This window comes from Ostrinia furnacalis, unplaced genomic scaffold (genome assembly GCF_004193835.3).
Source record: "Ostrinia furnacalis isolate ACB-3 unplaced genomic scaffold, ASM419383v2 OfSCF0313, whole genome shotgun sequence".
In the NCBI taxonomy this organism is placed as follows: Eukaryota; Metazoa; Arthropoda; class Insecta; order Lepidoptera; family Crambidae; genus Ostrinia; species Ostrinia furnacalis.
In genome coordinates this window covers 171,904-199,138 of record NW_021130552.1, presented here as the reverse complement: position 1 = coordinate 199,138, position 27,235 = coordinate 171,904, and the positions used below count along the sequence as shown (strand labels likewise).

General features: G+C 37.0%; 1 protein-coding gene across 1 annotated transcript in view; it reads left to right on the top strand.

Moving 5' to 3' along the window:
- LOC114359262 (titin homolog) overlaps positions 1-27,235 on the top strand; it is a 129,689-nt gene that overhangs the window by 54,625 nt on the left and 47,829 nt on the right. The window contains exons 2-3 of the mRNA XM_028313571.1: positions 6,908-7,022; positions 9,218-9,391. Of these exons, the coding sequence (XP_028169372.1) occupies positions 6,908-7,022; positions 9,218-9,391 (289 nt within the window). The remainder of the gene's footprint in view (positions 1-6,907; positions 7,023-9,217; positions 9,392-27,235) is intronic.

Genomic DNA, 27,235 nt, shown 5'->3' with positions numbered 1-27,235 from the left:
AATTGCACTTCACATACTTAACCCACCGTTACCCACAAATCAAACCATAAGGCAGATGATCATGGTTTTCACAAGAATTTTATGTAAAACAAAGAAATTGCAGAAAACAGTATGGTTGCAGAAAGTAGGTATTGCATAAAATAGTAGGTTAGGTTAGGTTAGAACAGTGACCCTTAACGCGCGAAGGCGAGCGAAGCGTGCCGCGGCAGCGGCCGCCGAGCGCTAGAATCACATCTATTGTTAATGAATAATTTGGAAATTTCCATAAACAGAATGAAATATGAAAATTAATTTAGAACAAATTTTATATTAACTACCCACTAAACAAAATAATAATCACAAGTTAATTTGTATTCCATTCTATGCACCAATCAAATTATTTTATAAATAATGTATCGTGAAATATTTTTGCCAAATGAAACATTTGCCAAAACATACTTTGCCAAACAATAATTTGCTAAACAACAATATGCCAAAAACGGCATTTGCGAATTAAAAGTTTGCTATAAGTTGTTTTGCCAAATGAGAATTTGCCAAATGAAAATTTGTGAAACGTTGTTTGCGATGTGATAATTTGGGAAACGTTTTTTGGCCAAACATTAGTAATCCAATATTTATATTATTTGTGTTATTTAAATACGCTATGTACAGCGACAGCATGTCAACGTAAACACTGTGGTTACGTAGTTGCGATAAGGGCGACTTCTGTCTGATGTGCTGTCGTCTGTATAGTACTTATGTTTAACAGCCATTTTGTAACTATAGTACAAGCGTAGTTGGTTGGGTTGGTAGCTGTAAAATCCAAAAATATGAAGATTAGCACAACTTGTATAAACAAGTCTTTACTATTTGTTTAGCGCTAAACTTAGTCAGTGTGATGTAGAGGAGTGGCATTGGAGACGCTACATTGACATACTAAGACGTGATAGAGCATACAAACTGAATCATATCTAGTCTCGCTGACAGGGTGAAAAAAAAAATCATTGTTTTTTATTTTAATAAAAAAAATCTGTTTTTTTTTTAAATCGATATTTATGTTATTAATGTTGATTTTTTTTAATTTTTATTAGTACATTTTGCAATAATTGGCTTAGTTTTTCATGCGGAAAACATGTTTCAAATCAAATCAAATCAAATCAAAAATATTTATTCAGTTTAGACCACAAGTGGCACTTATGAACGTCAATAGAAAATAATAAAAAAAAGAAAAAGGTAGCCCTTATGGGGCACTTTACATGTCTCCTTATCTTTTGGGCCCTACCAGCGCTTCGAGACAAACATATGGCAAGTGCTGAGAAGAAACGCCGGAACAAACTCAGTCACCACTTATTGCCAGGAATTATCTAACGGTAAGAATAGTCAAATTTAAGTACATCAAATATGTGCAGACTGAACTGACCACGCATCCTTGTCATCAATATAGTCTCGAACCTTGTAGTACCCTTTGGACATAAGGGTATTTTTTATATGTATCTTAAATTTGTTTATTGGCAATTCGACAAGGTTGTGTGGTATTTTGTTAAATATGGTAATACATTTCCCCAAGAATGAATTACCTATCTTATGCAACCTAAATGATGGAACAGCAAGTTTATTCTTATGTCTCGTGTTAAATGAGTGGACGTCACTTTTCTTAGTAAATAAATGTATATGTTTACGGACATACATAATGTTATCAAATATGTATTGCGAAGCCACAGTCAATATATTGATTTCTTTAAAAACTTCTCTAAGCGCGTTTATTTAGGTAACAAACCAAAAAAGTAAAATTATGGAGGATGGTATGTCATATTTTTACTGGAACAAGAAAAAACTTTCGTCAAAACAGCGTGGTGTCAGTTTTCATTACAAACACAGGAATATGTTATTACAAATATCAATTTTCATTATTTGCGAAAAAAAAATTCGCAAATGAAAATGTGTAGGATTTTTTTTTCATTTTCCATATAAAACGGCTATTTTATAGGTACTTGAACACCTAATATTAACATTTATTTCGATCATAGCAGTTGATTAATATGCACTCCCAGCGTTGCATTAATTCCATTTTTGGATATTAATTTAAATCAGTGATTATTATTAAAAAAATCATTTAATAAAAATTGTGATTTCAACCCTGTACATATTCATGATGGCTTGAAACCAAACACAACGGCGTGACTCCATACTTTTGGTCGTATATTTAGCTTCGAGAGACGTTCGCGGAATATCTATTTGTGTATCCTATCAAGTCATAGTGATAAGGTCGTGATTTGCTTAGCTATGCAATAGGTTTTATTTATTTATCCACAATCTAAAAGATACCTAATCGATAAATCGCGTGGGACTCGACTGAGAGCAAAAGGCTGGGTTGCACCATCTTACTTTAACTTTGACAAACGTCAAAAATCTGACTAACTCCATACTAAAAGCACCGGTTATCGTTATAGTTACGGTCAAAGTTAGGTGGTGCAACCCAGCCTAAGTCTTTTTATAGACTTCATGAGCGTAAGGCGTCCGATTGTATTTCCATTGGACCGATGGTCTAAATCAGTGGTTCTTAACCGCTGGTCCACGGACCATTGGTGGTCCCTGGAGGCATTCCAAGTGGTCCACGAAGTGCACTTGCACACCTTGGTCAAAACCACTTTTAACTGAATTTTGCAGTCAAACTGGTTTACTTTTGACCGATTATGATTATGAGGTGATCCCTGACAAGACAGAAATTTGGTAAAATGGTCCCTCATGACTTAAAGGTTAAGAACCACTGGTCTAAATGATAAGGACCCTTTGGTGCACGGAATCGTGTTATTATTAGAGAAACAGCTTGGTTAATTTCTGCTACGTCTTAATATACCTAATTCTAAATAAAACATTAGTATGTTTCCTGACAATAGACAATTTGACACCATTCACCAATAATTCAAAATCACAACATTTTTAAAAAGATACTTAATACTGGTATTAAAAACTTAATTAAAATTTTAAATTACCTCTAAATTTCGATTTTTAGTCGCATTGCAATTGAAAAAAGTAGTTTAATTGAGTTGATAAAATAGTGACGTCACGTGCTTGTAGAGCCATACAAAATATATGAGAGAGTTTCGTTTTGACAGTTTTAAAAAGTACGTCAATTGATTGGTGGTGTCAACACGTCTTTGGCGAGTCTCATCTGGGATTGGAACCCAGAAAACCTAATCCAATTTATCAAAAACTGATGTAGGTACCTAACGTTATTATGTTAGATACAATAATGTTTTGTTCGAGGTACGCAATAACAACTCTGTTAAAGATACACACGTCACAGTGTCGTCAGGACTCGAACTGGTGACCTCATTGCAACTTAACACTCCTTTGTTCTGCGCCTGCGTCGATGCGCTCAACCCGTTAGAGTTATAACTGGTCTGGAATCAAGTCCAAGATAAAATAAGGTCTTTAGAGGTGAAAAAAAACATAAATAAATGGATTGATCAAACTTTATTGTGCACACAAAACAGGAAAGAAAAAAGAATCCACAAAAGAAACGGCACAATTTCAGCGGTAATTTTGGTCCTAATTTTGGAGAAGTAGTTCTTTTTCATTCATCCAACTCAATGGGATACTTGCTCTATTGAACAAAGTCCCATTATTAGACAACTAACTTGATCAAAAGTAAATTGAAGTGTACTTAAAATGAGTCTGTTTACGCTACGCACGCTAGCGACTGCGTAAAAAATTACATTAGATGTATGGCAGTGTACAGCTCTAGTGGCTACTTTCAGGAACTAAAATCTTTAAAGATTTTTTGACAAACTCGCGAGCGAGCACACCTGACGTAAACTCATGGTAAGGACAGAATTTATCACTACGGTTCGTGCCTAACTCCAAACTCCATGGGATGCGCAATTCAACTCAAACAGCTTTTTTTTTTACTAAAACCAATATTCGTTCAAAGTTCGAATTCCCTTTGTCTTTTTCAAAGTGGTTTTTTGATGGAAAACGTGCATGGCTGCCGTGAAAAAGCGGACCCGCTTTTACTATATTTGGCAAACAAAACCCGCGCTGCGATCAGCTGTTATCATTTGATTTCAGGTGGGTAGGTACCCTATATCTAATCCTGGGGCGTCCTCATTCCAGCATGGATCAATAGTGCATCAAGCCTAATGTGTAGCGTAACTAAGTTATCACCTTAGTAGGGCTTGATGGGTTCTCTGGAACGCCTCCTGCCGCCTGTAATTAGGTCGCGCGTCATGGAGTTTAGCTACCATATATAGGCAGTCTTACACCATTACATTTTTCAACCAAAATTAGTTCACATCATTGTAAGCGGTTAATAAATTTTCAGAAATCGAATCCTTAGATTTTGGAACTAAAGAACTAAGCTAAAGAAGCTATCAAAAGATCAAACATTATTTTCACCTTGTTTGAATACAAGTAAGTATCCAGTATTGTTATTTAACTTAACAAGGTACCTACTTCACTTACTCTTCACTAAATACAAATCTTCATGTAATATAAGTGTTTTCTCCTAACAGACTTGCAATAAATACAAATAATAATGAAACCCTTCTTTTTCGAATTAGAGTATACTTAATAGATACTCAATAACTCAATATTTTACTGCATCCATTATGTACTTAAAATTTGTATACCTATCTCGTAATAGGCTAGTTTCCTAAAAAAATTTTTTTAGTCCGTCATGTTTAATATCAAAAAATATTGGACACGTATATTTTTATTTGTCAATCTAACAAATAATTACATAGTTATGGTGCGTTGAAGTTCCGCACGACGTCACAACGTGCGGCACTTTTATGCAAGCATTGACGTCACGGACCTCTTCTTATGAACTTTGGCGCGCTTTATCTCTTTAAATTTTCATTAGTTTGATAAAATGAAAAATACGTGTAGAGTATTTTTGGATAAGTTAACTGACGGACTAATTAAAACTCTTGCTTTTTGGCCCAGGAAACATCCCTATTCGGCGTGCCTTTTGGCATAGGCCTCCTCCAGCGCCTTCTGAGCTCTATTTTCTCTAACTCTGGTCCAGCAGGATCCCAGGTCCCAAGGTTAGGCGGAATCGTCTTTCCATCATGTTTTCGGACGCCCTTTCCTTCTACGGCCAAACAAACACAAATTACCACCACCACAACAAAATACCCACAAACAATACAATAGTCTAAATATATAAAACTCAAAGGTGACCGACTGACTGATTGACTGACATAGTAATCTATCAACGCACAGCCCAAACCACTGGACGGATCGGGCTGAAATTCAGGCAGGTGTTATGACGTAGGATTTTACGAAACTCCACCCCTAAGGGGGTAAAACGGAATCCACGCGTACGAGGTCGCGGGCGGCCGCTAGTCTCATATAAAGAACTATACAATTAACGATTTAAGAATAGGGCAGCAATACAAGTTTCCAAGTATTCTTAGTGAAAGAAAGCATTTTATTGAACGCGGAGTTACTTCAAGGAGGCAATAAAGAAACATTGCGTTTGATAAAACTTTTATTTACTATGGTATGGGCTCAGTATGTCGAAGGTAGCTCGCCGCGCTCTTATGAAGCTAGGGCTTGACACACCACATTTTTGGTACCGATACCAATTGCATGGCATTACGTATCGGTACCATAATTCAAAATATTGTTTGAAGATTCTCGTTGTAGGTGACCCAGTTACAACTTATTACCATTAAAACCTTTACTTTTTTTGGACTGGTAAGTATTTACTTTAGGACTTTTTGTGTTCACTGCTTTTGGTACCGATTTCAAGCTGTTATTGTAATTCTGAATGTCTACTTTGACTCAGAACTTTCCTGAATGGCAAAGGTTAATCTTTTCGATGCTGACAACAAACAGTGTCCAGTATAAAAGCAAAGAAAAACAATAAAAATATGAAACGAACGTAAGAGTTATTTGTTGTTTCTCATTTATAGCTTAGACAAAAATCATTGTTTTATTTTTACCACAACTTCACTCACTAGCCACTAAGTATGTCAATTTCTATTAGAATATCATTCATTAATATGTAAACAAATATACAATGCCACAAACCTACTACTTGAAGTTTTATGACAGATTCAGAGGTGTTTCAATTTTCTGTAATTAAATTATTTTTTAATTTTTTTCAAATTTTTAGTTGTGGCACTGTGGTAAATGTTTTGTAAATATAGCCTGTCCATAGAGTGGACAAGAAAGCAATATTGTTAACAATATTCACTCTGAAAGTAGTCACTTGTCCACAAATTGATGAACAGCCTATACAAATTACTTTTTGTTATGTATTGTGAAATTGAATAGAAATAAATTTTATTCAAAATAGCTTAAATGTAAACATGGGTTCATCGGTTTCATTATAATCGGTTCTATTCATGAAGAGTGGGTGACATGATACTCACATTGTAAAGATCCGACTATATTGAAATGATGAAGCTTTGATTTAAAAGGATGCCGTGGCATGTCATGACAGTGCTCGCTAGTGGGAACTGGGACCGGTAAAACCGGTTCTAGAAATTTTAGCAGGGATGAATCCCGCTCTATATTGGCAGTCTTAAACCGACTGTCGAGAGCCGTGGATGTGTAATTATATTATAATTATTTTCGAAGACAGTGTCATTTGAACTGCAGTTTGTATTGCACAAACTACTAGTAGTCTCGCTAACCCCGCGAGATAAGCACCGAGTGGGTTCACCACAATCGTGCAGCGACGGGGTTGGACCGATCCTACAAGTTCTATAGTCCGGTCGCCGCACACTCACTGCTGCCGCGCCCGTCGCACAGTCGCGACAGCAATATAATTACGCGCGAGCGATAAGGATAGGTAGCTTGGGGTCATTGGACGAAATTCTACGTGCTCGGCGACCGGACTTTACTACTTTTTGATATTGACAACAATGACATTGGCAGTGCATGTGTAGGTTATTTACTATGCAAGTGTTTGCAGGAGCCGCGCGGGGGCGTCGCTAGACGACCGCTTCACGACCTCGGACGACGCGGGCGGCGTCCGCCTCACCGTGAACGCCGCGCGCGCCGGGGATAGTGGCGTTTACACGCTACAAGTTAGTATACTTTCTATCCTATGCTATCCTAGTATAATGTAACTGCCTCTGTGGTCTAGTGGTAAGACCACCTGCTTCAGACGTAGAGGTCCCGGGTTCGATTCCCAGTGGGGGCAGATTTTTCTGTTCGGTTTGGTTGGTGGTAGGGCTTGTTCTAAGTCCGCCTGGCTAGCTACCACCATCTTACCTAGGTCTGTCGCCATAACAACAATGTTAACAGCATTGTTGTGTTCCGGCAGTTAGAGGTAAGATAGCCAGTTCCTCCTGGTTGAGGATTCCACGTGAAGCTCGCTTCCACCTTCGGCCTGATCATAACTTACCATCAGGTGAGATACAAGCCAAGAGCTTCCTCGTTGTGGATAAAAAAAAATACACTCGGCATCAAATAAATCGCACCTCCCGCAAAAGCACTTTTCAAACGTATGCATCCCCACTTCCCACTAACATTGGTACCTACTATTTGACAGCCTAGATCTAAACTTCATTTCATTAAAGGAAAGGGTTTTACCCCAAAAATGTGTTTTTAGAAGGATCCACTCTTTTCTTAGAGCGACAGGTAGTTACGCTTGAGCCAACTTTTATGGCTATTTAACTGTTAAATTGTGATTAATCGCTATCCATCTGTTCAAAAGGACACGTAAGATCGTATTTGGTTTTTTAACAACAAAAATTGGTCTGATTGGTCCCAGAGGTGAGCCCCAAGTGAGGCCTTTTTTCAGGTTTATGGTACCTGTTAATTGATTATAAAAAAATTGAATGTGTTTTTCTTTAAGTTTATTTATTGGGCTTTCAAATAACACCAATATTGTTAGGGCACCATGATTGTGTCAGAAGAAAATCTTTAAATTTCGCGTCTCATGAGGTGCGGTTTAATTGATGCCGAGTGTATAAATAAGTAGAAGTTTTTGAAGATGGAAGGATAGATGTTTACTTACCTATTACTCTTTCATGATCAAGCCACAGAACGATTAGATGAGTTTCAGTATAGAGTTATTTTCACAGGAAAGTAATAGGTATGTAGGTACTCGTATCTCCATAACACGAGTACTATTTTTTTTAGTTTTTGCTCTGCGAAAAAGATTAAGTATCTGTCTGACAGACTGAAATTCATGCGAGCGAAGCTGCGGTCAAAATGTAGTTACATTCATAAGTTTCTTTTAAAAGACTATTGATACCTATTTGACTCTATACTCCATACAATTATACCCACGCTTATCAAAATCTACAGCATCTAATCGATTTTTCGTCGGCAGATAGTTTAGTCGGGCAGTTGATCAGTATGGGCATGTATAGAAGAGCGCACATTACACCGATTTGATTTGGCCGATTCTTCATACATACAAATACCCAACTATCAGCCAACTATAAGTCGGTGGTCTGCGCCTAGTCTAATCGTAATTTACGTATTGCATGCGCAACTTGGCGAATTATTAACTCTATATATTTTTCTATTCTCAAAAAACGTAACAAGTAATAGATAATAGATCTGCGTGCGTGAAATTAATGATGCGCAAACGCATCTCTAAGGTAAACTAGCGGTGTCATTGGCAGGCTTCCAGTCGATTAGTTAATAGTTTAACTGTCAGACTGAACGGTCTATGACTAGTAGAATGGAATTTAGCACAAATAGACCTGTAATTAAAACTTTATTGTCAGGTCTAAATACAACGTACAGTCGTACACTCAGTTCGCAAAGATGCGTGTAAAGATGTTTTACGATGTGACATGGTGCGTCTTCTATTATCACACGAAAAGGCGTTAAAATAAGAATAAAATACGTACCGGTATTGGTATCTGAGTACCGGTAATGTTTCTGTTGAATAATATTTATCATCTTCTGCAAAATATTGATACCGATACCATACGTATAAAGTTACGTCTCTCAGACACCGATTGTTGAAGCACTGGATTATTAATGCACCCATATTTTTCTGCAATAGCTATATTCCTATATTCTTACCATAAATGAAGTACTTCTTTCCATAAATATAATAATAATCTAAGTAGTATAGATTTGTAAAATCATTTTTCATTAGGTTACCCTTTTGTAATGACAATGTGATTATGTTTTGCAAATTCAAAATATCTTTACAAACTGACTTTTGTATTAAAATGTGTAGAGATGATGGGTTAAGACAGTATCCCTTATTTAAATTTATTTCATGACCATGAATGTCATTTTTGTCTCTGCCCAGGCAACCAACGCAGCCGGGAAGGACACGGCCCGCGTGCGCTTGGAGGTGTCCGCCGACGAGGCGCCCACTGGGGACGACCCGCCCACCTTCCTACGACGGCTACAGGACCTCACCGTCAAGGTCGGCACGCGCACCCGGTTCCTGGTTGAGATCGTCAGCTCCACTGAATGCAAGGTAAGCGATCTGCTCTAGACAACCCATTAAATTTAAGCAACCAACACAGCCGCGTGTGCTTGGAGGTGTCCTCCGACGAGGCGCCCACTGGGGACGACCCGCCCACCTTCCTACGACGGCTGCAGGACCTCACCGTCAAGGTCGGCACGCGCACCCGGTTCCTGGTTGAGATCGTCAGCTCCACTGAATGCAAGGTAAGCGATCTGTTCTAGACAACCCATTACATTTAAGAAACCAACATAGCCGCGTGCGCTTGGAGGTGTCCGCCGACGAGGCGCCCACTGGGGACGACCTTAATTCCTTCCGGCGGCTGCAGGACCTCACCGTCAAGGTCGGCACGCGCACCCGGTTCCTGGTTGAGATCGTCAGCTCACTACAGAAAAAAATCAAAAGTTTGTTTGGTTAAAATGTTTAATAATGTCTTACATTTTTACAACTACGGTATTGACAACAAAGGCACAATTTATTAATAAAGCAATCATTCGATATTTCATCTGAGTCCGTAGCAATCTCCAATTTCACGAAAGAGTTTTAAATTATCGCTTACCTGTACAAATAAGCAAAATATTTACTGCACCAGAAGCTTTATCATTAATTGCACACTAAAGGAAATTCAAAATTAAATTCCCTATGTCTAATTATAAATAAATTGCTAAAGCAGAAACGAAATTTAATTTCCAAATAACTTTTCGTTGAAGGAATACCACTTGAAAGGAGAGAATTCCGCCAGTGCTCCCTGAATCGCAGTTATTTTCACTATAGTAAGTGCATAACCCTTGATATGCTGGCTGCATAGTGCAAACTTAATACCGTTAAGGTGGCGATTTGATATAAGCGCCTGCGACAGTCGTATGTGACTGGTGACCGCGAAATGAAGCCATAGGATCTGTCACATGGAAAGATAATTACGTAATTATACGGGGCTATTCCCACCTCTCGTTTCCACCGCTGCAACCCCTGTGTAGCCAGGATTTACAGCTTGACCGCCATTAAAAAACTCAACCACTGAATGTCAAGTTTGTCCGGGGGAAAGTTTTTAAACTGTTATTGAACCCGCAACGAAATTAGGTCACATGGATAGATAATTACGTCGTTGTGGATGAATGATAATAAAACTTTATCATTTTCTATCACTCTTTAGGTAATAGACTAGCATTTAATTGTATCAGAACATCAACAGAAATTTTATTGATAGTGTAAGTCATACATTTTATACTATCACCCCGTAAGATTGTGTCCAAATAAAGGAATCAAAACCAGGCACTGGTTTTGTAGAGTTAGGGACTCTCTAATCCGTTGGCCCGTGAAGCTTTTTATAGTGCAATGGCATTACTGAAATCTTAATTTTATACAATATTTAGATGCGTCGGGATCATGCAGTCGATAAATTACATAATTTTCACGTACCTATGTAAACTACATAAATAAAACATAAACAATAATAGCACTCACAGAATGTCAAGTAATATAAATAAAATCGAAAGGTCACTGACGACTCACTTATCACGAAATCTCAGAAACTATAACACCTAAACCTTTAAATTTGGCAGGTCTTATAGCGAGTAGACACCCGCTAAGACCGGACTTTACGAAACTCTACCCCTAAGGGGGTAAAACGGGGTCCACGCGTACGAAGTCGCGGGCGGCCGCTAGTCACATATAAAATTCTTGGAAACCATTTTACTGAGCACACTTGGCTCACTCATGAACGCTCTTGTCATGTGGATTATGATAATTATTTTAACTTTACGTATTTGTAAATTCCATGTCATATAAAATCAAGCCTCACTCCAATTCCCAAGAGACACGTTTGACTTAGTTTTGGGACCATCAATGCTTAGGAGTAGGTATATTTATCGAAAAATTACGTTATTCGTGAAATAATTGCGCAATTGAGAAGTGATTTCTTATTTAATTAATGCCAACTCACAGCTAGCAGGGTGTAGATGGGTGTTTTAAAGATTATAAAATATTGTGGAAATAAATTGATGCCAGACGAAAAAAGGAATTCACCTTTCAAGTGCGCTCTTATTGCCCGAGACGAATTTTTTGCGCTGATCCGATCATCCGATATGTAGTTGGTTTTGTCGATCGAAGGGTAATTTATGTAGTTTGTTGTTCATATATCTTACCCGAATAAAGTTTATTTTGATTTACTCTATCTCATCTCTACTAGTAGTCCAGTAGAATTAGCTTTTAAATCGGAAATAATTCCTACAAAAGATTTTATTGTTTTAATGGCTTCATTGGTTGCCCATTAAGACTCTCCTAAGTTTTCGACTTCGACGGAGTTTTGCTTAAGTGGTGGGGGCCCCCGAAAGGGGCATTTTTTCGGTTTTCCGGTTATACCGCGTAAAGGACTTACCCTATCAAAAAGTGGTCTTCATGACGGTTGAAGGGCACTTAATCCTGCATTGAATAAGACCAAATTCATATGTTTTGGACAAACCGTTCTCGCGCTAAAGTTCGGCAAAGTCTAAAATATACGTATAATTAATGACCCTCTCCACGTCCAATGGTTTGTTACCCACAGGCTTCCAAGTCTTGAAAAGAGCCACCTCAAACAGTGTAACCCTATCAAGGCTTACGAGCTTGATGCGCCTATCCTTGTTCGTCCCAGCCGTTCCTTAACTGCGGTTGCTGCACCTCTTCCTGGCACTCACCTGAACGACTCTGTGTTACCTACTGTGGCTGCCCCTCTTCCTTGTATCCTCCTGCATGACTACGTTGCCTAGCCGTATGCCTGGTCTAAGGTTCGACGCCAAAAATCAACAACAACAAGTTCATATTAAAACGCTGAAGAGTTTTTTGTTTGTTTGTTTGAACGCGCTAATCTTAAGAATTACTAGTTTGATTGAAATCATTATTTTTGTGTTGAATAGCTCATACATTGAGGAAGGCTATAGGATATATACAATCACTCTACGACTAATAGAGGCGAAGCAGTAAAGAAAAATGTTGCAAGCACGGGAAATAGTATTTAAACTATTTTCACTCGTACGAAGTTGATTTTGTGGCGTCGAACCTTGGACCAGGCATATGGCTAAGCAATGAAATCGTACAGGAGGGTACAAGGAAGAGGGGCAGCCACATTAGGTAACACAGAGTCGTTCAGGAGAGTGCCAGGAAGAGGTGCAGCAACCGCAGTTAAGGAACGGCTGGGACGAACAAGGATAGGGGCATCCAGCTCGTAAGCCTTAATAGGGTTACACTGGTTGAGGCACTCCTTTTCAATACTTGGAAGCCTGCGGGTAACGAGCCATTGGACGTAGAGAGGGTCATTAATTATACACATATTTTCTACTTTGCCGAACAATGGCACGAGAACGGTTTGTTCAAAACATATGAAATTGGTCTTATTTAATGCAGGATTAAGTGCCCTTTAACCGTCAGGAAGACCACTTTTTGATAGGGTGAGTCCTTTACGCGGTATAACCGGAAAACCGAAAAAACGCCCCTTTCGGGGGCCCCCACCACTTAAGCACAACTCCGTCGAAGTCGAAAACTTAGGAGAGTCTTAATGGGCAACCAATGAAGCCATTAAAGCATAAAAATCTTTTGTAGGAATTATTTCCGATTTAATCAATTTTTGTGTTTAATTCTACTGACCTATAGTTGATATAGTAAGGGCTTGTTCCAACGGGGACATTCAGTTTTTTGAAGGATCCCGTTCAGTAGTACGAGTGTTTCATTCCGTTTGCAATGTCCCGCAAAAACCGATCAATTTGTAATTCGGAGTAATGTTCACACTTCCATACATGCCCATACTGATTAACTGCCCGACTAAACTATCGGCCGACTAATAAAACCGACTTCAAATGCGTGAACACAAAAAAAAAACTAAAAATTAAAAATATTGCGTATAAAAAAGTTCATCTCCAATTTTCCACCCTTGGGGATGAAATATTTTCTTCAAATTCGCATGAAACCACCCTTTTGATAATACCTATTCAACAAAAAAATAATCGTTCAAATTGATTTATAATCGGCGGAGATATTGCGTATAAAAAAGTTCATCCCCAATTTTCCACCCTTGGGGGTTGTTTTTTCTATTATTAAATTTAAATAGGACCACCCTTGAGGTATTACCTATACGCCAAAAAAAGATTTGTTCAAATCGGTTCATAATTGGCGGAGTTATCGCGTAACAAACATAGAAAAAAAAACATACGGGTCGAATTGAGAACCTCCTCCTTTTTTGAAGTCGGTTGAAAATCGCTGGTCTGCGCCTAGGCTAAGGCTGAGTTACACCACCTAATTTTGACCGTAACTATAACGATGACGGGCGTTTTTTGTATGGAGTTTGACAGATTTTTGACGTTTGTCAAAGTTAAAGTAAGATGGTGCAACCCAGCCTAAGCGTTTTATTCTGTCGTCAGTGTCGGAACGGCACCTTTACTGCTCCTTTATTATGTTTTATTTTATTAAAGCGCAGTTATGAAGGTCTTCACAATGGAACTCGCGCCCACAGAAAGGATTAGTTGATTGGAAAGCACTTCGGGTGCACGCTGATAAAAATGAAGCACTTTTCACGTGACAGCTTTGTTATATTTTTAGATGGTCCATGGAATAATAAAATGGTTCTGGTATTTTCACTACGGCTATTCATAGGACAGAGAGCCATTGGGATTAGCAAATATGTCTATTCACGTATCATAGTTACTTAGTAAATGGTGTTCCTAGACTAGTGTTTAGGACAATTTAGTGGTTTACATTTTTTTAATTTTGTAAGTACCCAACCAACTTACTGTCAAACTCTGAAAATGCTTGCGGCTGTTGCAAAGTTTAAGATTGCTTAATTAATTATTTAACGTGAATCTGCAAACTCGCGGTGCATCAAACGAGCAGCATCGAAATGTCAATATACGCCTTATTTAAATAATTTAAATAAGAGTCTACGTGGAATTAGTCTTAATTTGCACTAGACAAATTAAGTCTTAAGCTTCGGCCTTAATGAACGCGTGCAGCTCGCGTCAGCGATCGTGATCGTGATTTTGTAATAGTAATACATAAATAACACAAGTAAGTAATACATAAATGGTAATCTAAAGTGCCACGTTTCCGCTATTGAATTATCTACCTCGATACGGCACAAAAATTTAAAGCTCTGAAAATGAAATATTTTCAGCGAGTGAGCTATTTTCTATTTTGAGCTGATTTTAATTAAAGAAGGATTTTTCCAAATAATTTCCATTACCGCGCAATAAAGGAGCGTGCTGTAAAGGAAAGCACGGGTTTAATGAATTTATTTCTTTGTGCTAACATAAACCTTGGTACGTTCAGAATAGCACCGTCAAAGGGTTCTTCCTACAGAGTAAATTGAAAACGTCTTCGTAGAGTCCTGCTTCCTGCTTCCTGGAATATTTCAAAGGCTTTTTATAAAAGTTTAACTAGCAAAATCGAAATTGAATGCTGCATAAAACAGAGTGAGCGCATCTTAATTAAAGTGGGCTGCGTGGGTGGACACGCGCCCTTAGCATAGTGCTGTTACTGCCAGTTGTTCGATAAAGTACATTAGCGCCAGCTAGTGTTGTTACCAGCAGTTAGTCAATAAAGTACGTCAGTCCAACTGATTGTTTAACGTCTCGGTGATCTGCTTGGAGTCTCCTTACTCTAAAGTTGTATCATAGAGTTCAGTATGGATTAAGGTTGGGAATATTTTCACACAAGTTTAAGAGTTTAATACGAGTACTGTTAAATGCCATTAACAGTGTGTCCTATTTAAAAATTTAAATAGTCTATACAAATAAAGAAATTTTGATTTTGACTTTGACTTAAATCAGGACAGTTAGAGAACGCAGAGCTTAGTGGAGCAGCCGCTAGGAAAATATCGTTATAACCTTTTGTTGGCAAATGAGTTTTTGCTTTTACTTTACTTTATCGATAGTCCGACAACACTATTCACCTTCGCCCTGCGGTCCTGCGCGAGACGCACGTCAGTAATGTCAGTATCGCCCACCTCGTGTACTCTGCACTGGACATTGACATGCTATGATCTTATAGATTAATCCTACTATCTAATATTAAATGCGAAAGTTTGTATGGATGTCTGGTTGTCGGGATGTCTACATGTTTGTTACTCTTTCACGCAATAACTACTGAACGGATTTTGATGAAACTTTACAGTATTTTGTTTATAACTCAGAATAAAATAGGTATAGGCTATAATTTATGACAAACTAAATTTCACGAGGGTGAAGTCGCGGGAAAAAGCTGGTATACTATAAAGTACCTACCTACCTACATTAATTTTTTATTTGTCAAAAAAATATTGTAGGATAGGATTGGGTATCCTTATTATGGCTTAATTTGGCCAATTTTATATTCTTTCTATGCAGAATAGAGAGTATACAGGTGAAATTTTGTAATGCCACTTGAAAAATTTTACTCGAAGAAAACATTCCTTCATTTTTTTTAAAGAAAGATAACATTCAACAATCAGAGATTTCCGAAAATTCTCTTTACATTGTTAAAACTTGACAAATTCTCTGTTAATCATTCGAATTACACAATTATGAAATTCATACATGCGATGTGCATATATCGAACATACAATTCCATTAGGCATCCTAAATGGTATTATTTTGGACAATGCGATCGCATTTGGCTAATCACAGTCGGGATCCCTTTGAATGCGATGCCCCAGATAGATGTGAGGGGGGGGGGGTGATTGGCACCCTTACCCCCCACGTTCTTCATTCGTGGCCGTGGACATATCCGTATATCCGTTTACGTTGGCCATTCTGTTCCAGTTAGCGGCGACTTGTTCATACGCGGAGCGTGGAGCAGAGCGGCAAGCGTGTAAGAAAGTACTAATGAAATGACATGATGATTATGATGAATACTCATTCATCATCATCATTTCAGCCACAGGACGTCCACTGCTGAACATAGGCCTCCCCCAAAGACTTCACGTCGTATTGTTGGAAGCGTAGCGTTAACAGGTCGTCTTCAGGTCGTCTCAGGTTGTGGGTGGACGTCCCAAGCTACGTTTATGGTACATAGCCTTCACTCCAGAACATTGCTGGCCCAACGGCCGTCAATTCTGCGTGCTGCGTTTTCATTATTATCATCATTTCAGTCATTCGACGTGCACCGCTATACTGCCATCCCCGATGATTTCTAGACTGGCCAATTTATTGTAAGCATGGGGGCTCCAATGACTTTCGGTAAGCTTTTTTTTAATAAAAAAAATTATTAGAAATTTGTATTGCACAAAATTAAATTACTAATAGTCCCGTTAGCCCCTCGTGTTAAGCTAAATAAGTTTGTGTTACGAGTGGGCTCACCACAACAGTCGAGCGGCGGCGGGATTCGAAGCTATGTAACAAGTGTTTAAGGTTTGTTAATTCTTACTCTTATGAAGCTAAAGCTGAATAATTGACTAATACACTGGCCTGCAAAAATAAGTTCTTGTTTCCTTTTTTTTCTTGATTATTCTTCTCACTGCTGCGTTATTATGAATGACTTAGGCTGTTGCTCCAGCTGACTTCAACTGTAACTATAACGATAACCGCTATTTTTTGTATGAAGTTTGGCAGATTTTTGACGTTTGTTAAAGTTACAGTAAGATGGTGTACGTGGGACACTATTTAAGTTGTGAGCCTAACTATGAAAACAAAGTAGTTTATTATTAAAATGGTATTGATTGCGTTTATTGGTATTGTCTTTCATGATTTATGTACTTTTTAATGTGTCCGAAACACTTTTCATAGCATTTTTTCCACTCAACTTGAGGCACCTCCAAAGCATGGTTTTTGACCGCACCGACAGTTGCTTCTGGCTACATAAATCGCTGTTCACGCATTTAATTTTAATATTTGGGTACCAAAAGAAGTGTTTAGATTCCAAGCAAGAATTTTGTAGCGTTGGACCTGTTTATTTCATATTTTGAGTGTTCAAATAGTCAGTTGTTTGACGAGACGTGTAAAAGCTCACATTTTCGTCACGAATGGCGATTCGACTATGCTGGTCAGTTTCCCTTATTAAACTGAAGACTTTTGGAAAAAAAGTGGCTGTTTACTATTAAGAATTAACCATTCTAAATTTCTCTAGTGACGTTTCTGTCATATAATCGGATATTTCGGAAAAATAGGCGACCGTAAGTTTCAAAGTGTTCCGAGCGCATGGGACTTTTGTTGGAATTGGTTCATCTTAAAACACCTCCATAGTCGATAGCTGTTTATTTTCAGGATCATTATGCATAGATCCTTAATTCGTCAACTGTCACAATTTTAAAAACGGCTTTTAAAGCTTTTTAAACGTATTTATCAAACATTTCCAAGGACTAAACGACACAAGCGTCCTATTGAGCGTTTGAAAAATTTTGTGACATCCAGCGAGAAAAAAACGTATTAACCATAATATGGTCATACAATAGATTATTACTGCTAGTGGAATTAATGCCTAGGATTATCTCAATCATACGATATATCACATGACGAGGTTTCTCTTCCATTTTTCTGACAACATCAATGTTTTCCGCCACTATTAGTCATTTTGGACGACTTTCGCAAAGTTCACTGGTGAGCCAATGACATACAATATTATACTTCTTAAACTAGCGTTTTACAATGGTAAAGAACAGATCTTTATCACCAAAAGTGAAATTTAGCTGACCGCTTCAGTTTTGTATTGATTAACCACGTCGAAAGTCATAATAAATCTTCGCGCGAAAATTTCCGCAAGTCAATTCCATGTTTTTGTAGTCAAGATAATTTTCAATTCAATGTTAATAGTACAAAACGTGCTCAAATGATAAAAAGTTTTGAATAAGGTTGTAGTCAAAAATGTCAAACTTTTCATTAAAAGTATCAGATGTTGTCTAACAACACGTTATGTTGTCGAGGCTCACAACTTAAATAGTGCCCTAGTAACTCAGCCTTACTTAATAACCAGCTACGCGGCACGCTCAGCGTGTCTACATATAAGAACGCAACCGTATGGCTCGCTCGGCAGCAGCTAATTCGAATAGTGTGTAATGCCTAGGGATGTGTTATATTTGGAGTTACATTGATATCGATAACTTTTTATTGAATGTAATGTGTAAACTCACTTCTCTTTTGGATTCCGAATGTCCGATCGGACAGCATCATAATTGTAACGTCTCAAGAAAACAACGAAATACGAAATTTAAGAGTTTTATTTATGAAATGTCTTTAACTTGTATACCTAGTCAAGTGATCAACTATTTTACATGGGAAAAAATCCTATGGAAATATAGATGTATCTACCTAGAAACAAAGTAGGTACGTACCTAGGTTTTTTTTCATTCGCAGACGTACAAGCTAATCTCTAAGCTTAGCACTAAAATTAATAATGATGCAATTGAATAAACGATTCATCGACAGTCGATGTGTTTTCACATTCCTATTAAATACGTCTCTTTGAATTCGACATCAAGCCGACTCCCGAAATCAAAGGGGAAAGCCAGACCCCTTTCCCCATGTTTTCCGTATCAATGCGAAATTTTAATTAGCCTGCCAATTTGTGATGTCCGAGTGTGCAAGCCACACATATTTTGCGTTTCCTTTGATATCGGATAATATTGGTTTTCTGCATAAAAAAATTTTGTTCACGACACGAAGATTGAGTGGAGGGATTCATAAAAGAAGTGTCTGGAATACTGTTTTAAGGTTCGACCAAACCAACGCGTGCAGCCCTCGTGCACGATGGCGGTGGAGACGGCGTGTTCGGACTTTTATTGGAAAGTGATTAAATCCGATGTTTCGTCTTTGTTTGCGCGTGAACTTTACCGCGATACCGAATTTGCACCTCAGGTGGAATGAAAAACGGAGCGCAACCGGTGAAGAAGCGCCAATGTATTGGAGACGTTAAAAATTAGCGCAATCGGGGCACTGATTTCGATCGCCATCGACATCGCGCACGCGGGCTGCACGCGTTGGTTTGGCCAAACCTTTGAATGTCGCCAAACACATCGGCGCTGTCGCACCGGTCGCTGACAAAAGTAAGACACAAGATGTCGCTGCTAGTTGCAATGCAATCGTGGTTAGCTCCACATTTGTGTACAGTTGCGATCATTTTAATCATGAAAAATTGGCCGCTTGGTAAGAATGCGCTTGCTATTTATTATATACATTTCATAAATTGTGATGAAGATTTCAAACACGTGTAAGAAGTTTCATGAAGTTCTTGTAAAACTCGTCTGAAGTTACAACATGAGAATATAAATATTTAATAATATTACTTATAAGTAAGTTAATATTTTGTCCATGCTCCCATTGGAATTCAAACGCAAACCACAATAAAGTACAAAACCAGTCGTCGAAACATTAATTTGTTAAATAATAAAATAAAGGTATTTCTAAACATTTTAAATATTACTAAGAAGAAACCTATTTTACAGTCAGATGAAGTATATTTTCCAATTAATTTACTCAGGAGTCTATTTACTGGAATAAAAGTAAATAATATGTGTAAGGGTAAGCATATACCATGAATTCCAGTGCCGACAAAACGTAAAATGCTTTTTGTCTAGTCTTTCATCATCATCATCATTTCAGCCATAGGAAGTCCACTGCTGAACATGGGCCTCCCCCAATGCTTTCCATGTTGATCGATTGGTAGCCGCCTGCGTCCAGCGCTTCCCTGCTACCTTTACGATGTCGTCGGTCTTTAAAGATATTAAAAATACTGTTAAGATATTAGAGACCAACATTCAACATCTATAAACAGTCAAATGTTTGTGTGGTAACAGACTCTTTTTAAAGAATTTATTTTGGGACATCATAATCAATCGTGTGCGTGGGGCCTAAACTCTCACAATTTCAATCACTAATGTCGTACGGATGATGAATAGGGTTTATATTTCAATCCCTCAAAGGGCTTAATTTTAAATGTAAATCTTTTGAAATAAATTTCTTCTTAATTTTCAGTGCGCCGTAAGTAGGATAATTAAATTTCTTTTACATTCACTTCAATATTAAATTTATTATGGTAATAGTCCTAGATTGTGATGTGCAGTAATTATTATAAACCAGCGACCGGGCTGCTTTGCACAGGTACAAATTATACTTAAAACTTTCCTATTGAATCACTTATGCCCGTTTTCACCATTGATTCCTAATTTTAAGTGACCCCTACGAAAAAAAAATTCCTGTTACGTGTTACCATAGGGGTCCCTTAAAAATTAGGGATTGGTGGTGAAAACGGGCATTAATCTAATTATTTAAAAAAAACCGCATCAACATCCGTTGCGTAGTTTTGAAGATCAAAGCATAAGTAGGTAGGGACAGACAGACAGACAGGAAAGCGACTTTGTTTTATAATAATGTAGGTATTGTAGATATTCCGAAGTGGACTGAAAACATTTTAATTAAACAAATTATGTATATTGATGTTGTAGTCTAAGGATTTTAGACTAAATAAAAAAATATTTCTTTCTCTCTTTCATTTTATTTTGCACTACTGATATTCAGTTGGTATTTACAATTAAGTAGTGTTAAAAGTTTTGAAAGATATGGAAGACAACATCTTAATTACATAAACATGCTTCAGTACTTTTCCCTCCCCTTGATTCTCCTTCATTGATACATCTATGCCTAACCATAGTTCACATGTCTGTGTTTACCCGGGTACGCCATGGAAAAGTGATCGTTATTACAAGGGGTGTCATACTTGCTATCGAACGTCGAAGTATCTATTGTCTAGATATTGACAACTATGCATCAACGGGTCGCTACATCTACGGTACTCTATATTAATTAGTACGTTACAATGAATATTTTGTTATCGAACGTCGATGTATTTATTGTCTAGATATCGACAACTATGCATCAACGGGTCGCTACATCTACAGTACTCCATAATAATGAGTAGGTACGTTACAATGAATGTTGCTGTATCTATTTGTATTCCCGCTTTGGCATGGGTTTTTTAACGTACGCGCAACCCACGGATTTGCTCGCAAGGACTTCGTCACACACACGCACGCGTATGTACTCAAATGTCTCCGCAGCGCCTAGTCGTTGTTGCCCCGTTCCGTTGACAGCAATATGGGAGCATCTTTAATAATATTATAGATATATTATATCTGTAACAGTTTCAAAATCCGATTAAAAATCCAATGCCGCTTAAAGTGAGAGAAATGTCTAAAGTTCTAATAGAATTGAAAGTTTTATTCGGTCAAAATTCTTATAGCAATAATTAGTAATACATTTCAAATACATATTAAGTACCTATACAGGGTGGAAACGATAAGTGATCTAACTCGATTATTTCTAAACTACACAAGATACCGAAAAACTGATTACTGATCCTGAAAGTGCTTCACGAGCTCTTTCAAACGATATTAGTAATAGGTTACAGACTGGATAATATCCGAAAATTTAATGTTACTAGCTTCCATACATTTAGTACTGCCACAGTAATGGCACTCATTACTTGATAATGTTAGCAAGTAAAGCCTAAAACCAATGTTTTCCATCAATAATTTTAAATAAGAATGCAAGTTAAATAGGTGGTAGTAAATAATAATTATTTTATCATTAAAATTGAATATTTTGATATTGATAAAATTGAATATACCTTTCGATTCAAATACCGAATATTTTTCAATCGATAAATTATCGAGAACTGTTAATAATAAATTGGCATTTAATAATTAATTACTTTATTTCATTATTTAAATACACAATTATGTATGATTAAAAAATTGTTTTTTCTTAATACTTTACCTTTTAGTACAAAAGAAGAACGGTCATCTGTGACCCAGGCCCGACAGAAACGAGACATATCTCAGTTTTTTTGTCATGTCTTAATTAGTTAAATTATATATTTTTATATTCGAAATCTATGTATAACACTAAAATATTACCCTTTGTTTTAGTTCAGGCGTTATACAAAAACTAATACAAAATGCCTATTTATCACCAAAATTGGTAAATATATGTACCTAAATGTCTATTACAGCTGCTATGGAATGTATCTAGGTGACCTGGAGATACAGACGGATTATACAGGGTGGAAACGGTAAGTGATCTCACTCGATTATTTCTAAACTATACAAGATATCGAAAATCTAGTTACTGATTCTGAAAGTGCTTCACGAGCTCTTTCAAATAGTACCAAATAATAGGTTACAGATTATGGAAGCTGGTAACATATAATTTTTGCATTTTGTAACTTCTCGTTTCCACCCTGTATAATCCGGCTGTATCTCCAGGTCACCTAGATACATTCCAAAGCAGCTGTAATAGACATTTAGGTACATACATTTACCAATTTTGGTGACAAATAGGCATTTTGTATTAGTTTTTGTATGACGCCTGAACAAAAACAAAGGGTAATATTTTGGTGTTATACATAGATTTCGAATATAAAAAATATATAATTTAACTAATTAAGACATGACAAAAAAACTGAGGTATGTCTCGTTTCTGTCGGGTCTGGGTTTTTTTTGTATGGGGCGTGACCGTTCTTCTTTGGTAGGAAAATATTACTTACCCACCCTGAGAAGTTCGTTATTTACCCACCGCGACTTTTGATGTCATGACACTGATTAAACAACCGATTGATTTCATGACTTTTAATATGGAGTACCGTAGATGTAGCGACCTGTTGATTTCATGACTTTTAATATGGAGTACCGTAGATGTAGCGACCCGTTGATGCATAGTTGTCGATATCTAGACAATAGATACTTCAACGTTCGATAGCAAGTATGACACCCTATTACAAAGGTAGTAAGGCTTGGAAGCAACAAATGACATTTCGAATTCAAGTAGGGGAAAAGGGCCTGAGAGAAGGGTGCATGGAAGATTCAATGTCACGGCCAAGGTCAACGGAAATGCAATCGATATGAATTAAAGCTTTAAAGCTCAAAAAATACACTCGACGTCAAATAAATCGCACCTCCCGCGAAAATAGGTAACATAAAGATTTTCTTCTGACATAATAATGGTGCCCTAATTATAATGGTGTTATTTGAAAGCCCAATAAATAAACTTAAAGAAAAACACATTTAACTTTTTTTATAAACAATTAACAGGTAGGCCTCACTTGGGGCTCACCTCTGGGACCAATTAGGCCAATTTTAATGGTTATTAAACCAAATAATGATCTCAGGTGTCCTCTTTATCAGACGGATAGCGATTAATCCCAATTTAACAGTCTTATAGTAAAGTTGGCTCAAGCGTAACTAAGTACCTGTGGTTTTAAGAAGAGACTGGATCCTTCTAAAGACACATTTTGGGGGTACAAACCTTTTCTTTAATGAAATGCAGTTTAGAACTAGCCTTTCAAATGGTACCAATATTGGTGGGAAGTGGGGATGTATACGTTTGGAAGTGCTTGTCGTGAGAGTGCGATTTATTTGATGCCGAGTGTAGATATCACGGTGGGAATGTATGCCAGTAGGTTACATGGTACATTTTGTTATTTGTTGTGATGGAACTGCAAGGATTTATTCCATATTTAAAAAAAAAATGTCTTTAGACTTCAAAAAGGAGGGGGATTTTTATTTTCGAAAATGTAATTAATACCATTTTTAGAGAGACCTTGTCGTGACTATAAGAATTGTAAGTATAGCTTATATCCTTATACAAATCAAACACATTTTTAATATGCTATAGATAGCCAATTATGGTATCTTAATAACATTAAATATTATGACTGTTATGTTTTTGATGGTCAATATAGGTTCTGGCCTTCCTGTTTTCCATAGTTTTTCATAAAGACAGCATGTAACTAGTATTTGTAAGTACTTATATTCTTTGGTAATATGTACTTTTAAGATAAATTATAACATAGGTAATATTGGGTAATATTACGATGATTCATAATTCAAGCAAAACGTACTGACTCTGATTTTCTGAAGCTTCGAGGACATAGGAATATTCTATATTAATGACTCTTTCCTGGAAAATTTAAGTTATAAATAGAACCTGAAAGCCTCCGATGTTTACACCCACTCGGGACTTTGACGCACGAGATTTTCTGAGATGTTTTCTTCCAGTCTTTTCGGAAAACTTTTTATTATAGACACATGGAAAATTATCGATAAAAATACTTAGTAATACTATTATGAATCATAAGAAGAGCCAGGGAAGCTTGTTCGTAAAAAATAATTAACTATAGGTAACTTACCTACAATACCTACCCATGGTTTAAGCAGATATTATTGTTTAGTTACAGTAAAATGCGATTAAATACACTCAACATCAAATAAATCGCACCTCCCGCAACAAGCACTTTCAAACGGATGCATCCCCACTTCCCACCAATATTGGCACCATTTAAAAGCCTAGTTCTAAACTTCATTTCATTAAAGGAAAGGTTTTTACCCCAAAAATGTGTCTTTAGAAGGATCCAGAGTCACTTCTTCAAAAAATAGGCTATTACGCTTGAGCCAACTTTTATGGCTGTAAAACTGTTAAGTTGGGATTAATCGGTATGCATCTGTTAAAGAGGACACGTGTGATCATTATTTGGTTTTATAACCATAAAATTTGGTCTAATTGATCCCAGAGGTGAGCCCAAAGTGAGGTCTCTTTTCGAGTCACATTTATGGTATATGATAATCATTTATTCAGAAATTAAATGTGTTTTTCTTTAAGGATATTTATTGGGCTTTTAAATAACACCAATATTGTTGGGGCACCATGATTGTGTCAGAAGAAAATCTTTAAAGTTCGCGTTGCGGAAGGTGCGGTTTATTTGATGTTGAGTGTAGATTTTTAAACTGTGAGATTTAAATGTATACCTATGTATGCAGTTATTACCACAGCTGGGCATTAACTCGTTAATTCGTTAATCGTTAATTAACGAAGTTAACATTTCTATTAACGGATTAACTTTTAAGTTAACTTTAAAAAATGTTAACGGACTCGTTAACTTCCGTTAAATTATCCTAAGTCCGTTAATCGTTAATCCAGTACCTACTATTTACCAAAAAGATACAACAGGCACGCTGAAAAACGCGTTCTGACAAGTACGTTCGGGCTCCCAGAACTTCCAGAACCCAAAACAACAGTTTTTGTAACCAGATCACTAACGACACTTCTTAGTATGTGTGGGATAACTCTTGCAACTGAATTTAAGACCAGTTTTCCTCAACCGATTCAGCTGAAATTTGGTATACTTATGTAAGTACGATGACAATGCAATGTTATGGTACCATTGAGCTGGTCTGATGATGGAGTTCAGCCATAGAAACTTTTAAATGAAACGGCGGCATCGCATCGAATTTATTGGTTTCGTTGGATTTGTCTTTTCGAGCACTTTAGTACTAGATGATGTCCAGGGTCCTGATGATGGAATTAGGAGGTGGCCATAGGAATTCCTAAACGAAACGGTGGAAACTTATCGAGTTTGGGTTTGCTGGATTTGTCTTTTCGAGCACTTTGGTGCTAAATTGTACCTATTGTAATTGAACCAAGGCTCTGAGATTGAGATACTACTAAAAACCGGCCAAGTACGTGTCGGACTCACGCACAAAGGGTTCCGTACCATTGATTTGTGATATATTTTTTAATTAACCGACTTCAAAAAAGGAGGAGGTTATATGTTCGACTGTATGTATTTTTTTTTTCTATGTATGTTGTTCACCGATTACTCCGTCAATTGTGGACCGATTTTCAAAATTCTTTTTTTGTTCGATAGGGTACACTTCTGAGGTGGTCCCATTGTCACCAAGTTAGGATCTGATGATGGAATCCTAGGGAAATCGAGGGCAACCCTCAAATTTTATAGGCACGTACATCGTTTTTCAAACTTTTTCTTAAGTTATTGAAGTATTTGCTCCTGGAAATCATCATTTCATATTGATGAGCTGATGATAGAAGGTAAAACTCCTTAATGCTTAGGAGTTGGAAGATAATTATTTTAAATAGATAAGTATAGTTTCTAAAGTTATTCAAGTGTTTACATCAGATATTCATCATCTCATCATGATGAACTGGTCATGGTAGGTACAACTCCTTAATGCTTAGGAGTTGGAGGATAATTCTTTAAATATTATAGTTACAAATAGACCAACAGTTGTATTCTTTCAAGTTTTTAAGGTGGGCTGACGGTTTAAGGTCTTTTTAGGTTTCCTATATGGTAACCTGTATTTTGTAGGGAATATTATTTTACAGTAGACATGAAGAATATGGTCTCAATGTACTGCCTACCTTCAGTGGTAACATCAAGGTAATAATTAGTTAACTAAAAAGCAAGAAATAAGTAAAATTTTATAAAAAAAAAACCGACTCCAAAAAACCTACACTGAAAAGTAGAAAAATAATTACTTATTTTTCTACTTTTCAGTGTAGGTTTTTTTAAGTTCACTATTTATATGAAAGATTACGCGGTAATAAGCGGTTTACGATATACGAGGTATTAAAAAAACTACTTACTAGATCTCGTTCAAAACAATTTTCGTTGGCAGTTTTTATAGTATGTACATAATGTACATCATACGTTTTTTTTAGATTTTTCATTTTCTTATTTTATATTTTAGAAGTTGGGGACCAACTTTTTTCCACTTTGGAAGCATCTGTCACGCAAACTATTCGGTTTAGAAAAAAAATATTTTAGAAACCTCGATATCATTTTTGAAGACCTATCCATAGATAACCCACACGTATGTGTTTGATGAAAAAAAAATTGAGTTTCAGATCTAAGTATGGGGCCTATGGGGAGCCCCCAATATTTATTATTATTATTTTATTTTTGCATCAAAATCTTAATGCGGTTCACAGAATACATCTACCTACCAAGTTTCAACAGTATAGCTCTTATAGTTTCGGAAAAAAATGGCTGTGACTTACGGACGGACAGACGGACAAACAGACATGACGAATCTATAAGGGTTCCGTTTTTTGACATTTATGGTTTAAGATA